This window comes from Drosophila hydei, unplaced genomic scaffold, assembly GCF_003285905.1.
Source record: "Drosophila hydei strain 15085-1641.00,03,60 unplaced genomic scaffold, DhydRS2 tig00008130-arrow-arrow-pilon, whole genome shotgun sequence".
Taxonomy (NCBI): Eukaryota; Metazoa; Arthropoda; class Insecta; order Diptera; family Drosophilidae; genus Drosophila; species Drosophila hydei.
In genome coordinates this window covers 1605733-1626917 of record NW_022045839.1, presented here as the reverse complement: position 1 = coordinate 1626917, position 21185 = coordinate 1605733, and the positions used below count along the sequence as shown (strand labels likewise).

At 40.8% G+C, this 21185-nt stretch overlaps 5 protein-coding genes across 5 annotated transcripts; 3 read left to right on the top strand and 2 right to left on the bottom strand.

The window, feature by feature from the left end:
* Positions 1–9: 9 nt before the first annotated feature.
* Positions 10–2430, bottom strand: LOC111597959 (probable cysteine--tRNA ligase, mitochondrial). The gene is made up of 3 exons (XM_023312923.2): positions 2178–2430; positions 1848–2119; positions 10–1782 (listed from the first exon to the last, which is right to left on the bottom strand). The coding sequence occupies exons 2-3, from the start codon at positions 1856–1858 to the stop codon at positions 117–119; spliced, it is 1677 nt and encodes a 558-aa protein (XP_023168691.1). The 5' UTR covers positions 1859–2119; positions 2178–2430; the 3' UTR covers positions 10–116.
* Positions 2431–4739: 2309 nt separating this feature from the next.
* On the top strand, positions 4740–13175 carry LOC115482749 (protein stum-like). Its single transcript, XM_030225394.1, has 7 exons — positions 4740–4809; positions 7608–7714; positions 8411–9266; positions 9323–9799; positions 9875–12254; positions 12306–12567; positions 12637–13175. Exons 3-7 carry the CDS (start codon positions 8545–8547, stop codon positions 13173–13175), a joined length of 4380 nt encoding a protein of 1459 aa, XP_030081254.1. The 5' UTR covers positions 4740–4809; positions 7608–7714; positions 8411–8544.
* An 849-nt stretch (positions 13176–14024) lies between these two features.
* LOC111597985 (protein stum) lies at positions 14025–18230 on the top strand. The gene is made up of 6 exons (XM_023312964.2): positions 14025–14231; positions 16079–16729; positions 17028–17133; positions 17279–17405; positions 17467–17661; positions 17725–18230. The coding sequence occupies exons 1-6, from the start codon at positions 14143–14145 to the stop codon at positions 17835–17837; spliced, it is 1281 nt and encodes a 426-aa protein (XP_023168732.2). The 5' UTR covers positions 14025–14142; the 3' UTR covers positions 17838–18230.
* A 460-nt stretch (positions 18231–18690) lies between these two features.
* On the top strand, positions 18691–19656 carry LOC111597948 (eukaryotic translation initiation factor 3 subunit K). Its single transcript, XM_023312910.2, has 2 exons — positions 18691–18885; positions 18960–19656. The coding sequence occupies exons 1-2, from the start codon at positions 18815–18817 to the stop codon at positions 19555–19557; spliced, it is 669 nt and encodes a 222-aa protein (XP_023168678.1). The 5' UTR covers positions 18691–18814; the 3' UTR covers positions 19558–19656.
* LOC111597947 (TATA-box-binding protein) lies at positions 19620–20949 on the bottom strand. Its single transcript, XM_023312909.2, has 2 exons — positions 20071–20949; positions 19620–19985 (listed from the first exon to the last, which is right to left on the bottom strand). Exons 1-2 carry the CDS (start codon positions 20824–20826, stop codon positions 19707–19709), a joined length of 1035 nt encoding a protein of 344 aa, XP_023168677.1. The 5' UTR covers positions 20827–20949; the 3' UTR covers positions 19620–19706.
* Between the last annotated feature and the right edge of the window lie 236 nt (positions 20950–21185).

Sequence of the window (21185 nt, the reverse complement as noted above, 5' to 3'; positions counted from 1 at the left end):
CAACATGAATTTCGATTAGCCAATTTATTGTCATTTATGTATTCATTACACTAAAGTGTATATTTAAAAAACTAGTTTTTTTGCATCGCTCAATTAAAAATATTTAACAACATAATTTACATTCTTCGAATTACGCTCTTTTGATCACTGTAAACCCAGGAGCTACCCTGCTTGTGGTCGCGTACATAGATGCCATGTTGCTGAAGAAGGTTTCGCAGCTTATCGCATAGTTCGAGTAGTTCGTTTCTCTTCGTATCTGAGGATTTAACAGCCTGCTCTCGAAGTTGACTACGAACGGCCAACAGATCGGCAACTAGCAAATTTATATCTACTTTGGCAGAGCTATTTGCATTTTGCTGCTGACTCTTTTCAATGCTCTTATCCGTTAGCGAACTGATACCAAAGTTAATCATAGATGTGCCTATAAAATTGCCTGCAGCCAGCAGCAAATCGAGACAGTAACCGGGCTCCTGTTCTGCATCTGCTTGTTCATTGATGCAGCGACTGATGCTGCTCATCTGATCCATTAAGACGCCAACGGCCCGTGATGTATCAAAATCATCGCGCAGACTATTATCAAACTCCATTACCATATGATTCAGCTGTGCCTGCAGTGCGCCCTTATCCAGTAATTTTGGTGCCTTCTTGAATTGCATATAAGCGTTAAGATCAGCGTGGAAATTCCTGAACTTGTTCAATGTTTGACGTGCAGTCAACATCAGTTGATCACTATAAATCATTGCATTATTATAATTGGATAGGAGGCAGGCCATGCGGAACTCATCCGCTGTATAGCTTTTCAGCATTTCATCTACAGTAATTATATTTCCCAACGACTTTGACATCTTTTGTTGATTGCCCACCAAATGGAGTTGGCCGGTGTGTAGCCAGTAGTTGACCCATTGATTCGTTTTGTAGCGTGCACAGCATTGTGCTTCCTCATTCTCATGATGGGGAAAGCGCAAATCGAGGCCACCCGCATGGAAATCTAATTCTTCACCGAAAAACATGCTAGCAATTGCACTGCATTCAATATGCCAGCCTGGACGTCCATCTCCACCCCATTTCGTTTTCCAGCTTGGTTCGTCCTCTGTCTTTTTCGCTTTCCAGAGCGCAAAATCTGCAGCATTCCGTTTCCCCTGCTCGTTCTCTTGTAGGTCTCGTTCGACGTTGCTGATGTTTTCCAATTTTCCATAATTCGGGCATTTGGCTATATCAAAATAAACAGATTTATCCTCAGCTACGTATGCTTGCTGATTTTTGACCAGTTTCTCGATAAAGCGCAAAATTACAGATATATTGGTAGATACATGCGCTCGCATATTAGGAGGCTTTACATTTAATCGCAACATGTCCTCTTTAAATTCCGCATCGTAATCGCGCGCCAGCTCCTGCCAATTACGTTTCGTTTCCTTGCTGCGCCTGATAATCTTGTCATCCACATCGGTGACATTCATGGCTGTTATAAGATTGTATTTGAAATAGTCCCGCATTATGCGCTGTATTATGTCCACCTTTACATAGGTGCTCGCATGTCCCACATGTGTTTTATCATAGACTGTTGGCCCACATGTGTACCAGGTAACCATATGTGGATTGCGCAGTATCAAGGGCACTTTCCCACGCACTCTGTGATTGTAAATGCTTATGCCAGTGTACTCACCGCATGGTCTTTGCCAGCTGGTGGCAAATGTTTGTGCCGGATTAGAAGGGCTATTACTGTTTATCGAACGACGAAATTGTTGCGAATTGAGAGCCCTTCTGCAATCTTCTATACGGCAACTGGTAAAAGAGAGTAACAGAGAAGTTCGCAAAACTGCATTAAACAAATGTCATTATCTACTTACAGTCTTAACATATTTCTAAGTAACTTATAGAAAATTTAAAGGTATATCAAAAATGTTTTGTTTTGATTATTAAGCAACAGCTGATTGAGGATTGAAGATTAAGCAACTATCGATACCAGCAGTCGACGTCCGAAAGTCCAACCGGTTACTGAAAGTCCAAAATGTTATCGATTTCTATCAAATTGTTTCCGCGATTCGTCCCTGGTTTTAAAAGTAAGTAATTTGTAATACTACATCTATGGACGATCTTATATGATCTTATGACTGAGAGGCTAGAAAATAAGAAAATATTACTACCTCCTACTGATTGCTGGTAACAAAGACACATACCAGTTGAAAAGCTTTTACTTTATACAGCAAGCTTTTTCTTGTGCGTATATACCCTTCACTTTAGTCGTATGACCGTTAACACACAAGTCAACAACAGAAAAGCCAGTCAATAAGATTTGCGGAAGAATTTGTTTTGAAAAATGTATATATATATATATAACTTTAACCCCATTAAATTTATCAAGATTTTAAGCATCAGCCAAAATTCCAGCGATTAAATAATAATCATACTATTTTGTATTATAACGTGTTTATAAATTTATATTAAAACATATCTATTTCTTAAAAATATTTTTAAATACAGTTTTAGAAAAGGTCCCTTAGTTCCAGTTGTTTTTTTTTCGCATGTTAAATCAATATAGCTAAGTAAAAGTCAGACGTAACTGACTGCCTAATACTAGTTCACGGTACAAAAATAGATTTTATTTATTACAGAATATATGTTTTCGGATTGGCCACGCCCAATTAGGCTCAAAAGAATGATCCAAAAATGGATGATATTAGCAGTACAATGGTGTGAAATATAGTTCTTTAATATGCCACGCCTCAAAAGTAGTAAACAAAATCTATTGTCCTTATCTAAAGAGCAGATCTGAAATATGAAATCCTGCATTACCAGCTATAATCTTGACACTGTGCTCTATTTCATAGTTTTTCTTTTTCTTTTTTCTTTTCTTTTCTTTCATAAGAACAGACATCGCAGAAAACAAATAGACCCCCTTTTCGCTTTGTGAACGAGCATTAGAAAAGCATTGTTTGGCAAATGGCAGAAATCATACGCACCATGGTCAGAACGTTTGCCAAAAACTTTCATCAATGCGTAAGCAAAAAATACGAGCATTGAGGTCAAGGATATTCCATGCCACAAGCAGGTGAGAAATCGGAAAAGAAAAATATCGTAGTATTTTTGGTAACTAAATTAAATGTGACTTAGGCATTCACGTTGACCCGGCTGGCTGGCTGACTGGCTGAAAAGGAGGTTAAGTTAAATTGCAAGCAAATTAAAAGGGAGTTAGAATTGCGGCCTGGAATTCCCCATTCGAAAATTACGTATACGTAACTCTATTCATATATGGAGCACGCTTGTGCCGGTAATTGGATATTTCACAGATTCGGGCTTGGTCTATTGTTCGCTTCTCAGCAATTGATATTAATTTATTGGCTGTGCTTTTTAAATCGGCATCGCGTGAAAACATTTGTGCGCCCAGAAATTAGCATGAATAGGCTACACAGCTTGTTGCTGTTGCTGTTGCTGTTGCTGTTGCTGTTGCAGTTGCTGTTGCTTTTTCAGCTGCTGTTGCCGTTGGACTGCGCCCAGTGCAAGGTGCAGTTCCGAATAATAGAAATTAGATTGAAAGCCTGCCTGGCCAGGCGTAGCTAAGCCTGGCCAGGCCAAAATATGATTCTGGGTTTGGTATCCTGCTGATTAAGGTCAGCGAAGCGATTACATTGACTCAAGCAAGGAAACCCAACCCAAAACCATTCAGCTTGTAATGAGTGCCTAACAACTACAAATACTTGCGAATTGCAATGCCCAAGCACGATTCATCTTTCAAATATATTTGGAAGCAGACCCAAATTTCAGTAAAACAACCTTTTTATGAAGCATAAAATATTTCATAGCCAAAAATAGCTTGTTTTAGACTTGCTCATTAAATATTAAGACTCTTTGCCTACCATTTTAATAGTAGTAGAAGTAGTAGAAATTTATTTAGGCTTTTATCTAACCAGATAATATTTAATAGAAATAATTTCCAACAATTTGATATAAATTTTACAATTATTTAATTCATTAATGTTAATTGTTACAGTAGAAATATAATTTTCCATTATAATAATTATGCATATATAATAATTATTAATTAAAATGTTTAAAAATTATACATATATTTTTCTATTTTAATTTTTTCATTATATAAAATTAATAAGAATTAATGTTTATTCTACATTAATTATTGTAAATTGTAAAGTCAAGTATTTTGTTGAAAATTGCAAAAAAATTGTTCATGGAATAAATTAAAAATATTTTAAAGATTTGCTTATGACTATTATTTTTTATTATTTCTCGTTGGCTTAGCAGAGGAAATTTAGCGACCTTGGCCAAAATGCAAGAAGAACTCTCTTTGCTTAAGCCACTACATACTGCCGGCTTGCTCTAAAGAAGCACGCAGTTGCAATTGAAAAGCCGAAAAAAAAAAAAACAAAACAACTAAACAAAAAAACTAAATTCAAATCTATAGCCATAGAATGTCAGTCTAACAAACAACAAAAACAACAAACAGTGGCAAGTTTTCATGTCCAAGGCGTATTTATGTCAACCGGAAGTAGGTTTACTGACCCACGTATACGTTTCAGAACGACAGCCGAAGACTTCGTCCGTTAAAGTACACTTCGGCTGCCCAATAGAGGCGACTACTGCTGGACACATCAAGAACTGGCTGCCTTACCTTAGCTTAGGTTAGCTGCTTATCCAGGTGGCAGACGAAGACGACGAACAACGACAACGGCAACGGCAACTCGTAGTATAAGAAGGCATTTTCTTTCAACGTTTTAGTTTTCCAACGAACGGCAAGTGCATCGGATCGATGCGAAAAGCGCGTTGTGCTGACTCCTTAATTCGATTTGAATAATTGTATGTACACACTTATACTTAAACACACACGCATACACACACACACACACATTTAAGTGTTGCCTACAGGAGTGCGGTACTTAAACGAAGTCAAACACAACTTTTTTTAAGTGTATATAATTTAGAGCTCAGCTCGGATAATAAAAGCTTGAATGAATATAAAATGTTAAATCAATGCCGGTGATAATAATACCAAATAATATACATACCTAATTTCTTTATTAAATTTTTAAAATAAATTGAAAGCTAAAGTATACATAGGTCCTTTCGAAATCTTGGATATATCATAATAAATCGTTATTCAAATAAAAAATATATATAAAATACGAATTAAATAAATAAATTAAAAAATATTTAGAATATTCAAATATAAAAAAGCCTAAAAAAGCTACGCAAAAATAAATTGGTTTTCTAACAAATAAACTCTGAAATAAAATATAAAAAATGAATCAATAAAATGAAAATAAAATATTAAATAAATTAACATATTTATTTAACATATTATTAATTTTCTTCAAACTAAAAATCTATTGTGCTTAAAGAAAACTAAAAATCAAAATTATAAGATGGATTTTAATGAAAACTATAAAGCTCAAATGGCCTAGCTGCGGGTTAACCGGTTGTACTTGATTAACACTATATGAGACGATGCTATATACAAATTTCCATTCAAAATTATAAAAGTAAACTTTAATTGTATTACTAAACAGAAATAAAAATATGTAAAGTAATTAGTTTAAACAATAGTAAGATTTCAAGTCAAATGAAGAAAAACGAAAAAATTCAAGGAAAATATATATAATTATTTAAGAAAAGCTCATTAAAATTCCGAATTGATAAAACAAATTGTAACAATTTAATTTAAATTAAAGAAAACGGAAAATCAAAAAAAAAATTCCCCCAAACTAAAGCCGCTTTATAGCTCAAAACAATCTGTTGAAATCTGTTTAATGGGAAAACCCAAAAAAACGAAAACTCCCAATTCTTAAAGAGAATGAAAATTGCAGTTTTAAACTGAATGGAAATTTGCCATCACGACACTAACCAAGGATTTTTCCTTTTTTAATTTACTTGCGGTGTGCTCTGTGTATGTGTGTGTGGCACATTAATAGTCGTTTCTGTTGGCAGACTGTGTTGTGTTGCAACTAGACGGACGCCAAGGAGCGTGGCAAGTCGCGTTGGTCATTCAAGTGCTGCCTGGTTGTTGACTTGTGTAAAATTGTTGCTATTTTGACCCCCTTAAACCCAAAGCCAAGGAGAAGGCAAAAGGCGAACGAAGCCTAGACCCAACGATGAGAACGCGAGTGTAACACACTCACACACATACACAGTTATGTGTGTACGTGTCTGAATTGAAAATAGATTTCACGTCACTTTTTAAGCCAAAACTTTGGTTTAGGTTTAGGTTTACGCACAGCCTTTTCAATATAGGTTAATCAAATAGTTCTCAGACTTAGAACGCATGCGAAAATTGTGGCACACATACACATGTGTATATATTTATATATACACAGATACATATACAATGTAAATCGCGTGTCATAACAACAGGTGCCACGCGGCAAGTGACCAAACACAAACAGAAGCACACACACACATTCACAGAAGCGTAAATTGCAAACACACAGACACACACATATACACACAATCGTAGCTTGCAGGCAATGGCGCCGGCGGCTCTTCGCCCGCTTACTTTTTGCGGCGAATTGGCAAGGGCGAATTCAGGCTTCTACTTGACGTGGGAATTTATGCCAACTTTTAAGTGTCTTTCAAAGCAATTACAACTTTTGCTTTGATTTCGCCTTGACTGTTGACAGCCGCGAAATTCAAAACTTTATGGTTAAGTGATTTTTTGTTGTTGGCGGCAAATGTTGAATTTGTTTATTATTGAATTTTAAATTTTCTTTGTAAAGTCAATTTGAACATCATTTGAAGATAACTCACAATTAATGCTTGGTTCAGACGAAAATCACTTTCACTAATTACTTGCGTATAAGCGAACAGTTAAAGTCACTGCACATTTTTGGTGTGAATGTTATTTGGTGCAGCTTTAAAGTGCAACATAAAGCAGCAATTTGCCACATGCAACGTGAGGCATAGCCACAATCTAGACACGCACAAGTTATGCTCTCGTTAGCGAACATCAATCGAAGGCGAATCAAATGACTACAACTGGCGGAGTTCACATTAATTAAATACCCTGTAAACATGCAACAGCTGTGAAGATTTATGGTTGAAGCTTAACCTACTTAGTTACTGTCGAGTCAAGCGTAATCAAGCGTCATACACATCCAACGCTTCTCAGGTGTAGGGTGTAAATAGTGGCTGAGATGGCAACATTTGACTATTATTTTATTAGATTGCCTTAAGTTTGCATTAGAAATAAGAGTCGGGTATACCCAATGCATCTCTAGTATGAGGTATATGAGCTCTGTGTACCGTTAACTGTGTCTTTTAAAAAACACTCAATTGTTTTTATCAATTCGAGAAACATGTGAACTAGACCTCATAGTTATGTACACCCAATGCACTTATAGTACAGGGTATAAATAATCGCTGAACTGTTAACTGTGGATACATTGAGCTGTCTGTTGCTTTATCAGCTCAAGCAGCAACGCTCAATGGCAATGGCAGTGAAATACTTGATATTAGAAATGCCCCTAGATATATATAATATATTATATAGTAGTAAAAAATAATTACTATTTTCGCAACTTCTCTCATACATCGCACATCGCACATCGTCTATCGGCTTTTCCGCTGCACATTTGCCCGGGTTTGGGTCTTTCTTCATTCAGTCGGCCTATGGAGCTTCGCGTGTTTGGTGCACTGACATTGCATTGCCCATTGCCATAGAAGGTCTTACTGACAGTCGTCTATGGCCATAAAATTGGATACGTACAGAGTAAGTGTGGCGATATAATTTTAGTTGCTTCGTGTCACTTACTTTACCTGTGCAGCCGAAGGACTTGAGTATTTTAGTCAAGCTTTAATCGAAATAATTATAAATAACTTCATGTTTAAATACCAATAACTTTTGGGCTTTATACAAAATAGGCTAAGACCAAGCATTTTTCGTTAGAGTAAAGGAAACCTTTAAAAACAATTGATTTAAATTAAAATTATAGTATTATAAAAAACAATAAAACAATATGAGTCATAATACAGTAACATGCTTGATTGCTACTGGATTAGAACCTGAGTCGCGCAGCTATCAAGTGCACGATCTATCAGCTAAGCTACTCCCTGCACACATTGCGAATATAAAGAAAGAGCGAGTCAGAGAAATAAAAATCCCTAACAAAGTAGAATTTCCCTCTGCTCAAAGAGAGCCAGAAAGAGAGAGAGACAGAGGTATAAAAGTCCTTAGGAACAAATTTAAGACAGAATGTGAGTTAAATGAAAAGCCCAAAGATTAATCTCTTTAGAGAGAAATAGAGAGAGAGAGGGAAATGAAATGTCTGCTGCATTGATATTGATGTAAAGCTAATATACGAAAATAAAATAGATAATTAAAAATTGAATTATTAAAAATGTATATATATCATAAGTATATATATATATATATAAGTATATAATGTATTTCTGTTTTCTTTTACAGAATAAAGAACTATGGCACATCTTCCAGGCTAGAACAACTGCAGCTCACATTGAAATATACGGCGTGCTTCCTGTGCCACCTTAGCGTTTACCCTCAAGGAGTTCTTGGAGAGAGAACAGCACAAATGATTAATCATGCAGCAAACATTATCATATTCATCATCACCTTCACCAACACTCATCTCGACAATAGCTCAGCCAATCATCAGATCGCCCACGGACACAGACACAGCCACAGCCGCAGGCACAGCCACGACAACGGCTGCGCCTGCTATAATATCTGTCGACTATAGCTACGATCCGAATCGCATAATGTCGCCATCGGCTCGCAGCAATGTCAGCTATACGGCTAAGCGGGATCAGCGCGGGTCAGAGATCGCCTCGGAGACGCTGTATATGGAAAAGAGCTCAGCGAATATTCAGCCGTATAGCAGTCTGTTTGGTGATCCTGTGCCTCCACCGCAGCCGGAAGATTACTTTGGCACTGCAGCCTTTGAGACGATACGTGCAGGGTCTATCGAAATACCCAGTTCCGAGGAGGATACCCTTGTGGCTGCCGTTGCCCTTAACACGCTGATGGGGCAGGATAATCGCCGCAGGCTCTTCTCCAATGTGCCCTACAGCACTCTAAGAGCTCAGTCTCAATCCATACCGCGGCTGCAGCCACCTGATATACAAATACTGCCCAATTCGAGTGGGGGCTCCAGCTCAGAGCAGCTCGATTCACCGAATTTTCTGCTTCTTACACCGCAGGACATAGTCAATAAGCCAGATGTATACGAATGTGAGTACGAACAGGCCACTCAGGCTACGGAACGTACGTTTGAGGAGCAGGAAGCAGCACAGACTGGAAATAGGTGAGTAAAAGAAGCCGAAAGCCTATTGTTCCCCAATTGATTCCCAACTTTTGCAGGACTATATCGGACTTAGATTGGTATCGCCCGACGGCGCAACATTTCGCAGAATTTAGCCGCATACCCAAGCTGCGACCCAGTTCCAAGATGGTGATGTCCATGAAGCACGAGGATATGCCGCTATCTCCGCTTGCCACTATGCTACAAGATTCAAACGGTTCGACCAGCAGTGGCGAAGATCATTTGCTGAACAATGAATTGCAGCAGTTACCAGCCCGAAGCACGACACCCACGATGGACAGAAATCTCATACTCTCGCCAAAGCAGTTTCTGCAGCAACAGCAACGGGAGCTACTGCTCAATGAGCGGCAGCTGCTTGAGAGCATGCGGGCTTATGGCTTGGAGAAACCCCAAACAGCCAGTCTGCAGCAAAGTCAGTTACCAGAGTCGAGCACTGATATGGAGGAGCAGACGCAATCACAGATTTTGTCGCCCGTCGTCATGAAGGAGTCGATCGCAACGGGCGGTGAATATCGGTAAGTTCTGAGACCTTAACTAGGATCTGTAAGCATCAGAAAATTTATCCCAACTCCCTTTCTGCCGCTCCTCAGTGTTGGAGACACACGGCTGCACAAGAAGTCTGCCTTCACCATACTCTCGGTGCGTTCACCCAAATCCTCGTTGGGTCACAGTCCAAGTGCCACGCCTGTGACTCAGCGGCAGCCCGCAATCAACAGACATCCCTCGTTACAGTCAACCACTACCTCGTCGAATGCAGCTCAGCCACAGCAACAGTTGAGGCCGCGTCGCAAGTCGCTGACTGCATCACGCTTACCGCAATTGCCGCCCAGCAGCCAGCCAGTTAATGATGATTCGCCACGGCCCTCAGTCCAGTTCAATATGACCGGACGCTACAGTCCAAGCAAACTGGCCATGCCCACAAAGGGTATACTACAGCAGAGAGATTCGCTGACTTCATCGGTGGATACATATACGCCGCGCTTTCAGCGACGTGATTCCATGGGTATGGCCTCATCTCCATTTGGTCAGCGCATCAAAAGTCTAGAATCGCTGCCTCTCATCACGCAACCCTATCGCAGCGCCATACCTCGTTTGCATAGCTCCTCCATGGAACTGGATAAGGAGGCAAACCGTTTCCGTAGATCCTCGATGGAACTGGATAAGGAGACAACAATAATACCACCGGGCACATTGCCGCGTCCTTTAAAGCCAAACCCGAATCCTACACGTAAGCAGCGTGGATTGCTTGGAGTTATCAACAAACAGGCTGATGACGACTCCCCCAGCCAGCCAAGCCGTTCGAATTGGCTGAGTCTGGATGATCTAACAATGGGTGCACAATTGGCCAAGTCCACGTTTGAACCAATGCGCATCCAGGCCAGGCGACGCTCTAGCTCTACTTCACCGGAGCGTCGCAGCTCCACGCAAACAGCTTCGGATCGCCGCAGCTCGAATCTGAGCAGCATCACAACCTCCGATTTTAGTTTCCGCCGACCCTCGACACTCGCAACACTGCCAGCAACAACGAAAACAGGAATGCAACGTCGCAAATCCATTTATCATCCGGCAAGCAAGCTGAAGAGTCCCCGACGCCATCCACTGCCCGGCAAGGATTCGAAGCGCGCCAAGATAGTTAAGCCAAGCACTCTGTCACCTATAATTGGTACACCAAACAAGGATAGCGGCAAGGAGAGTCCACTGCATGGCGATGCCTATGAAGCCGCTCACAGAGATACACCTTCCGACTTGTCGATGCGTCGGGACTCTATGTCCCGCATACCTGTACGCAGTCGGCAGGATTCCTATCCAAATAGTCGCTCCAATTCGCCACTTAAGGACTTTGCCAATTTGTCCAGCTTGTCCGGTAGGAATTCACGGGCCAGCAATAGCCGTTCCCCATCGCTGACCACGATACGCAGTAGCTTTGACAACCAGGCTCTGCTCGAAGGCAGACTGACGCCCACACGCTTTAATAGCAGTCGCCCCGTCTCTAGAGGCCCGCCCTCTAGACCTAGCTCACGCTTAGCTCAAGCGAAGGATAACTCACAAGCCAACTCCAGGGCTAACTCGAGAGCCGAGTCCCGGGCAAACTCTCGAGCAGAGTCACGAGCCAATTCACGGGCAGATTCACGGGCGAATTCTCGAGCAGATTCACGAGCCAACTCGCGGGCAGATTCGGTGGCTAACTCTCGAGCTAACTCTCGTTTGAGCGTGCGTTCATCAATACGTTCCTCGAGCATTTCACCCTCAACAGCATCGCGTAATGGCCGTCAAACTAAAACTACGCCCAATCGCAGAAAAACTGTTTCCACAAGTCCTAAAGGTCTGCCGCCTAAAGGCATGTTTGGACGCAGAATGTCACTGAGTCCTGCGGTCAAGCAGGGTAAGCCGACGCCAAGACACGAGCGCAACGAAGCTCCTCTCAGTAGTCAACGTAGAAGTTCTCGTTCCCTTATACCAACAAGTACAAGTGTGCGCAGAGCTGCCTCCAAGTCCAGTTCTCCGGCCAAGAAAAAGCCGGAAAAGCCCTCTGAGAAAACTGCAACGCCCAAGAGCAAAAGGCCTACACAAATACTGTTTAAAGCCAGCCCCAAGGAGAAATCCAGTAAAGCAGAAAGTGCCAAAAAGAAGAACACAGCAATAACCAAACCCGAACTGAATCTGAAGCGAAACGGAAGTAAGATCTTAGCGAAAACTATTTCTAAAAGCAACCAAGCATACAAGCCAAATAAAACTCCAGCAAAGCAACAAAAGCCGGAAGCTGTGCAAAAGAATTCTAAAACAGATAAGACAGCAAGCAAAACTAATGGAGCTAGTGGTTTACTCAAGCCTCAGGTGCGCGCTGCAACCCAGCAGAACAACAATAAGAAACCAAACGAAAGTCCAGCCACAAAAAGCATGCAAAGGGAATCCCCGGAGAAGTCGGACACGACTGCTGCTGCTGCTGCTGCCGCTGCTGCTGCTGCTACTGCTGCTGCTGCTGCTGCTACTACTGCTTCTGAATCTGCCTCTGCTTCTAAGGAAACTACGGCGGACAGCATAAAACCCTTGGCCATGCATGTGGGCAATGCGGTGAATGCAGCTGCAGAAGCTTTGCCCGCAGTTCGTAACGAGGTGAATGCAACTCCAGCCAAGCCGGGAGCTGTTAAGCGACAACCTTCCAATATGTCCAATTTGGTACGCATGAGCTCGCGTCTCAGCTTGTTAAGCAACAAGAAGCGAGTCGATTCCGCACAGAATAGCAAAGTGGCCACGGTCCCAGAACTCGCTCTAGAAGCTGAAGGTAAGTGGAACTCCGTATGAAGAGTATTTGTTTCGTCTAATATTGATTAAACTCCTTCTACATTCACAGTAGCCAATGGGCAGTCTACACCACAGTCGGGCGACAGCTTAGACCCCACTGCAACAAGTGCTGATGCTATGGACGGCACCACCGAGGCACAGAAAACGGTTAATGAACATTTAATTGACCAGAAAAGCCATGAAAGTGAATCAGGGCTTGCCCCACTTACTGCTGCCTCTCCCACACCCAGTGGAGTCACAATGCTGGCCAAGACCCATGATGTCGCCCCCCGTCTGGACACAGCCGATGGAAGCAATGCGCAGCGCAGCTCCCCCGCCGAGTTACAAAAGTCCCCCCTGCCACCCACACAGCCCATTGAGGCGTCGATATCTGTGCTGAATGCGATCGAGGCAGATGCAGCCAGCGCTCAGCTTAGCGCTGTGCCAGAGGCTGACAGCGAACGGGCCAATTTACAAGAGGATCATGCTACGAACTTAGAGCATCCAATAACGACAGCTGGACTCGGTGATGATTTTCCAGTAGACGACAAACGACTCTCACCCGATGGTCAGGGCTCGACTGTCGGCAGCGGAGGAATTGCCAAGTAAGTAAAATATCAACGTCGAGGGAACGTTCAGCTCATGAAAATGGAAAAGGATATTGTTTTATTTTCTATATATATATAGAAGGACATAGAGTGGTCTAGATCAAGCTGGTTGATCGCTTGATTCTGATCAATGCCCAGCAGCTGTAGAAGAACTAGCCAAGCCGTCTATAGACTTACTGTGGCGACTGTTCACTGAACAACTTTCCCATGCATAAACAAAACACAAACAAATCTCAGCCAATTTGCCACAGTTTTTTTTTGCATTTTTTTGGAAGTCTACTAACTTTTTGCGTCGTTCTTAAACTCTCCAAGTAAAAACAATTGCCTGGCATATACCCCTTGGCCAGTAAATTTACATAGCCGGAAACTCCACGAACAAGAAACGTACGGCTAAAACTTTAGACCGCCAAACCACGTAGCCCACACACACATATACCTATATAAACATATATATTTATATTTATATATATATATATGTTTATATAGGACTACATATACACATACATTTATATAGTTGTAGTTGTGGTGGGCTTTGGGCCACCAGGCCACTCATAAATGCGTCAATAAATTTACGAGCTGCTCGGGTTTGGGGGGCTAAGCGAACTTTAGGGCGACCATACGAAACGCCTTTAAGGATATCCGTTCGCTTGCCTTGTCGTCCTCAAGCGCCGACGTCCTTCGAAGTGTACATATACATATGCATACCTATATACGTTTGTGTGTGTTGTATTGCAGGTCGGCCAGTCAAGAGGTGTGCACATACATAACAATCTGCCTAGCTAGTTAGTTTTCGTGGCATGTCCAAAGTTTCATGCCGCAATAACAAATCAGTTTTAGCCGGACAATCGCGCCAACCACAACTAGGATTCGAATTCAAATTGAAAAAATAAAAATATATAAAAAACAATATTGATGAAAAATACTTAGATCTTAACGAGTGATACCTGTGATAGCTGTGCGACCTAAGCATGTTGACCAAGAAGAAAAAGAACTCGGTTATCTTTCACATTGATCTGCCGCAGAATTCGCTAATTGAACCGGACAAATATTTATTTAGGTAAACAACAAAGTATTTATTATATATTGATTACAAGCATCATATAGGATATCACTCTTGAATGGAAGTTTTTTGTTGTTTAACCTTATCAAAATTTATCTAATGCGAAATTTCATAAAGAAAAGTTTATGCACTGCTTGAGCAATGCGGATATATTGTATATGTAGTGATGTATATTTATAGAACTTATTGAACTATAAGAACTGTTAAGCAATAGAAAGCTCTTCTTTCAATATCGACTTTCTGAAAGATAAGACAACATTTATTTTTATTTAAAAGATAAACAATATTTGTTTCTATTTGATATAACAGGATAATAAAATTTACAAAAGTCCTAAAATATTCTTAGCTAAACCAAAAAATCTTAAAGCTAAGGCAGAATTGTTTTGCATATATGATATACTATGATAATTAGGTAACATTCATTGAAAAAGGCGGAAAGACGTAAAGGAAAATCTTTTCGGCATACCTTAATAATTCTAGGAAAACTTCTTAAAACTGGGTTCTTTTAAGATATATATTTAAAATATATAAAATATATTAGCTGAGGCATGAAACTCTAAAAGCTCCTCCGACAGATTTTTACTTCTTCCTAAATATATTTTCGACTAATCCAAAGATCAGCTGGACTTGTAACTCCTTAATAAAAGTTTGTTTCTTCATTTAAATACGCTATACAATGATAATTAAGTAATAGTCATTGAGCAATGCGGAAATAGTTGCAAGCTCCGAAAACTCCGAAAGGAAAGCTTTGTTTATTTTCCAGTATATATTATATATGTGCAGGCCAATGTTAATTGAGTAGTTAATGCGACAAAAGTACGGAAAAAACTTGTAGTTTCTTTCGACTCGCGTCAAGTTCTCGGCCTCCAAAAGAAGTTTGGTCGTTGGCTCGTGCGGTTGTTGAAATCATATTTATTAGCGTGTGGGATATTTTTATTTTCTTCTTCTTTCTGTTGCCTTTGGCACGTGGTCGAGTGGAAAATTGTGTAAGTGAGGGCTAATTTATGTTTAGTTAAAGTACCCATTAGAGTTACCCCAAACGAAAATGCTAACCTTGAACTTAAAGTGGGTTTAATAACCCACCAAGCCAATGCGTGTGCGTAGCACAAACTAAATCCAATCTGTGAATGAACAATGTATATATATATACAGTATATAATAAATATTATAAAGGATGTTTCAACTTTTGACCTATAAGCAAAAATATGTGCATGCTAATGCGAATGCTCTCGTGCATTTCATCTTTATCGCATCGAATGCAAAAGTCATTAAATATGCTAATGCAATTGTATGGCAACAATGCAACACGAAATCGATTTGCATAATAAATGTGAACCATGCAAATTGAGTGCAAATTATTACCATGATATCACAAAAAGGACAAGGTCTCTGCGGCTCTATGGTTATTACCCACAGTTTCCGATAGACAGCAATTATAGCAATTATGTCCCGGAATCAAGGCTATAAACGAAGGCTGATTCCGTTATAGCCATTTTGAAAGGCAAGGAGTGGATTGATTTACAACGTTGAAAATATAATTGTCTAATTGGTTTTTCCACTTTCGACTTCCGGTAGACATGTTTTACGTCTATTGAGTGTGCCTGTAAATCATTACTGTCACTAAAGTCTGATTGAGACCCCTATGGACATAAACTATACTTTAACATACGATATATCCGATAATCTAAGTAGCTTGCTAACCTTTCCTAACTTAACAGCCAATTTCCGATAGGAGCGCAGGCAGCAAGTCTAATCAGATTCTCAGCAATTTCAAATCGATATTCCAATTGGCTTAGCTCTTTATAGCCTGTATTCAAGTAATTCCTTCGCTTTCTTCCTCATAGAACCAATAGTCAGGAGTTCCTTAAGGATGATGCAGGTAAGGCTGGTTGCTGCCGCTGCTGCACCACGCTTTGCATGCGTTTCCGTCGCTCTCGCTGCATGCGCTGCTGTGGACTGCGTAAGGAGCGTCTGCAAGATGCCGCTGATGAGCAGCCTGTGCTCGCGAGTGGTAGGAGCAGCGCCTCAACCCAACTGGAGATAGTTGATGAGGCGAAGGACTCTAAGAAAAAGACACGCTGCTGGCCCACAGCCAATTGCTGCACGAGCTGTCGCAAAAAGCCAAAGTCTACTGAGATTACCGAGGAGAAACAGACCAAAACGATCATGGAACCAATGCAGCAACCTACATTAAGCAATCAACCAAAGCAGCAACAGCAGCAAAGTAAATGTGGCATGTGCTTGCGCAAGGTTTTCTGCTGTCGATCTGTAAATAAAGTCGATCCCATAACGGGCGACGAGACGGAGCTAAGGAAATGCTGCTTTTGTATACCCTGTAGGCGCAAACATGCAGTCGTTGCAGCGGCCACCGAGCCCAAGGTAGCTTGGCGAGATCAAGATCCAGAGCTGGGCATAGCTGCTACAGATGCCGCCATACTGGAGGGCTCCTCAATGGCGCCATCAGCAGCGACAGCAACAGAAGATCCGACCAAAATGTAAGTCGAGCAACCATATACTTTAGAGATGGGAACTCTAGTTGAGATTGATGACTAATTGAGCGATTGTTCAATTTCGAATTGATAATTTGTCTGGCAGCTCATAATTGTTAACGATTTTGCTTCAAATGTTCATTCGCTCATGGTCGACAGATGAACAACTCAATAGAATAAGCTAATCGTTCATGAGCAAATGAATCACTGAGCAAATCGAATCGATTGCACTATCGTTTAACGGAATTAGTTCTTTTTAAAAAATTGAACACATTACTCTAATCGACATCCTGTGCGCTTTCAGGAGTTGCTGCAGACGTTTTTGGCTGATGCTGCTTTGCTGTCGCAAGAAACCACGCCGTACCTCCGATGCACGCCGACAAAGTATTATAGCACCGCCAACAAGTGAGGTAAGTACTGATTGAGCTTAAGATCAAAGATCTCCTTTTCTGGATTAAGCCTCAAATATTTAATTAATTAATTTGAAACCACTTCAAAATCAAAAAGAAAATACAAATATATAGATATCCAATTTTTATTTATATTAATATTTAGGAAACGCGTCGCAAGCTCCATAACGACCTGGTGGAGTATACATCCAAGATGAAAGGAGCCATACCTGTGCTGCCGCTCTACCTTGCCTGGTTTTGCGCCTTCTGCAACGTCATCTTTCCGGGCCTGGGTGGGTATTCACAATTGAACACTATACCCCGTACATTCCTTAATTTGCAAGTTTTCTACAGGCACTCTGCTCTCTGGTCTGTTCTGCCTGTGCGTTGGCATTCCACGTTTCTCACAGTTTGATAGCGCGCGCGCTCGCATCGGATCCTTTATCATCAATATCATTGTGGCTGTCTCTCAGTTTTTCTGTGTGCTCTTCTGTTTTGTAGGCTGGGGCTGGTCCATTTGGTGGGGCACAATTATGTTAAAGTGTGCAAGTAAGTTGGACTTACATAAAAACATTTATTGATAAACATATATCCATTATCGTATCTTTTTAGAGAAACTGAGCAAAATCAAAAAGGTGGAGCGTCTGGAATTGGAGGAGGAACAACGTCAAGCCGAAATGGCAGCCGCTGCGGGCCGAACCGAAACAGAGGCGACAAAGACCTAAACGTCTTTAAATTTACAATGTATCCATTAGGGTGCAAATAAAAAACTAAGCTTCCACATACTGCATGCCCATACACTTCCAATATAACTTCCAATACAAAGTGAGATGGCAGTGGATAGTCCAGTTGGAACAAAATATAAATCAAGTCAAACTTCCAAGATAAAATTAGTTGGCAACGTATAATCCAATTGGGTGCAACTACAAATCGTTTTTATGCTTCCGACACAAGACAGAGGAAATCCAATTGGAAATTAACTAAAGATCAAGTCAAACTTCCAGTTAAAAAGGCGTAAAGTACAGAGAAGATAAACAGAAATTTACTTCCACATGTACATATATATACATGCATTAAGAAGTATTTATATAAACTTTTGCAAATAAGTGACCTTAAACATAGACCAATAACAATTTGGGATTAATAAAAAATAATTTTATTTACTAATAAAAAATGGATTCAATTTATTTGTATGGAATTGCAGAAATTTGCAGAACGCAAAATTAATCTCTGTTAAACACCTGAGCACTGAAGTTAAGTGGTGTTGTATGTCCCGCGCGATTAGTTGTTCTCGTTGCGCATCACTGTTGTAAGCAAAAACATAAACACTCCTTAAAAACGTCGTATTATATTACTATACACAACATTTTGCAATAGATTGCTTTAATATAAGAGCCCGGCAGATTTGACAAACTGAACACCACTGTTAAAACACAGTATTCGTCAATTGTGACTAAACACTGCTTGCCGCTAATAGCAGCTGTTAATAACGTTACGGCATTAGAAAACAAACACTGCTTGTTTATAATGACTGTTGTTTAGCTGTCCTGCCAGGGCTGCAATATTGTTAGTTCGCTCTTGTGAATCAGATGTTCTATTGAACTTCCTCGGAACGATTCAATACAGCCCTGTGTAAAAAATAAATTTTAGCATCGCCACGCGAATATAATTTCATCTATTTCTTTCGCATATAAATTACAAAATGGCACACTTGGTGAAAATGGAAAACGGTCAGAGCCAGACCATACAGGAAATGTTGGGCTGCATTGAACGGTAAGCGGTTTTTTCGGCATCCGTCAATAAGTACACAAATGAAACATAACCTATTTTTCATTTGTTGTTCCCAGCTACAATCCGGACCATTTAAAGATACTCGAATCGTATGTTCAGGACCAGGCCAAGAATAACACCTATGATTTGGAAGCAAATCTGGCCGTACTCAAGCTATATCAGTTCAATCCACACATGCTCAACTTCGATATCACCTACACGATTCTGCTAAAGTGTTTGACGAACTTGCCGCACACGGACTTTGTGATGGCAAAATGTTTGTTGCTGCCGCAGCAGATGAAGGATGAGAACGTGCAGACAATTATTGACTTGGCCGATATATTGGAGCGTGCCGATTTCACATTGTTCTGGCAACGAGCTGAAGTAAATCGCACGATGTTCCGTCATATAAGCGGTTTCCATGATTCCATACGCAAATTTGTTTCTCATGTGGTGGGCACCACATTCCAGACAATCAAGAAGGATTTACTGAAGGAGCTGTTGGGCGGCATTGAAGACTCCACACTGGAGACTTGGATCAAGCGCAATGGCTGGAAGCACCAGGGACATGAGCTTGTGGTCGTTGCCACCCAGGACGATAAGATTAAGACGAAGAACATTACGGAAAAGATCGAGTTCGAGAATGTGGGTGCACTGATGGCACAATGTATCTAAGCTAATTAAGGTTTACAACGGTTAAGTGATGCTCTACATGCCAATAAAATCCAGGCAACAACATTTATCAACTAAATACAGTATTTATTATTAACCTTATTTCAATCTACAATTAGTCAACTTTAAGAGTCAATAACCTAAAAGAAAACTTACGACTGCTTCTTGAACTTCTTCAATATGGGAAATATCTTGTCGAACGCATCATAGATCTCCTGTCGCACTTTGGCTCCAGTTAGCACAACCTTGCCAGAGACGAAGATCAGCAGAACGATACGTGGACGCACCATTCGATAAATTAAACCCGGAAACAGCTCTGGCTCGTAACTACTGAAGTTGCAATGGGTCAGAACAAGGCCCTCTAGTCGGATAGGAAACTTTACATCGCACGAGCCCACCATATTTTGTATCTTAAAATCAAGGAATTTGGCCTGCAAGCGAAAGACAATTAGATTATTAAGAATTCATTTAATAATTAAGTATGGTAACTTCAATAATTAAATGCTCAACACTTACCGGAAATCCCAGCTTCTGTATGATGCGCGCATACTTGCGAGCTGCTAGCCGTGAATCATCTTCGCTCTTGGCCCCTGTGCATACCATTTTGCCGGAACTGAAGATCAGGGCCGTGGTTCGTGGCTCTCGGATACGCATAATCACGGCCGCAAAACGCTTTGGATTATACTCAGCATTACGCGCATGCAGAGCTATTTTCTTTAAGTCCAATTTACAACACAGATTAACAGTAGATACTATATTCTGCAGCTGCGGCACAATGCCCGGATCGGCGGAACCAGGTGTGGCAGGTGTCATCGGTGTTGATGGACCCATCGTCTGATGTATATTACTCAGGGATGAATCTCCGGGTGCACTTCGCTCTGTCATTGGCATCATGTGGGACATCATACTCTGAGGCGTCTGTGGCTGCATAAGAGATTGGGGCGTGCTGCCGCCTGTGTTGCCGCTTTGCTGCTGCTGTTGCTGGTAGGAGGCAGAGGGCTGATAGCTTTGCATTTGTTTATGAGCAAGAGGTATAGAGGGTTCATGACCAAACAAACCGCTACCGCTGCTTCCATCAGGCACGCCCGTTCCATTGTCTGTTTGTTGTTGCTGCGCTGTGGCTGCCGTTGTTGTTGGCTCTGCTGCGGGTGGATGATAAACTTGATGTGGTAATGCTTCGATTTGTTGATCGGCGTCCAGGCTGTGATGCAGCGGCGTCGGTGCATGTCCAATGCTGGGTATTGAAAAGCCTGGACTCAATATGTCATCCATTCTGATGTTTCTACTTATTCCTATTTGTTAAACTAACGCAGAAACTGGTGAAAATGCAACAAAAATATGCGAGCGCAAATGGAAAGCCGCGTCGCTCATCAGGGTTGCAATAAACACTAAATATATTTGCATGTACAAATAACACTTAATTAGTTCCATTGCTAAAACACAAGTTCATTTCCTCTTGAGCATGTAATCGATGTATACATATATCGTTAACGACGATAGTTTAATCTGGTATTGAAAATTATTTATAATTAATACAATTTATATGAAATTTAATACAATAACAATTATTTTGCTTCTTATAATTATATTTAACTGATTTTTAATATATCTTTCATTATTTACGTATACTT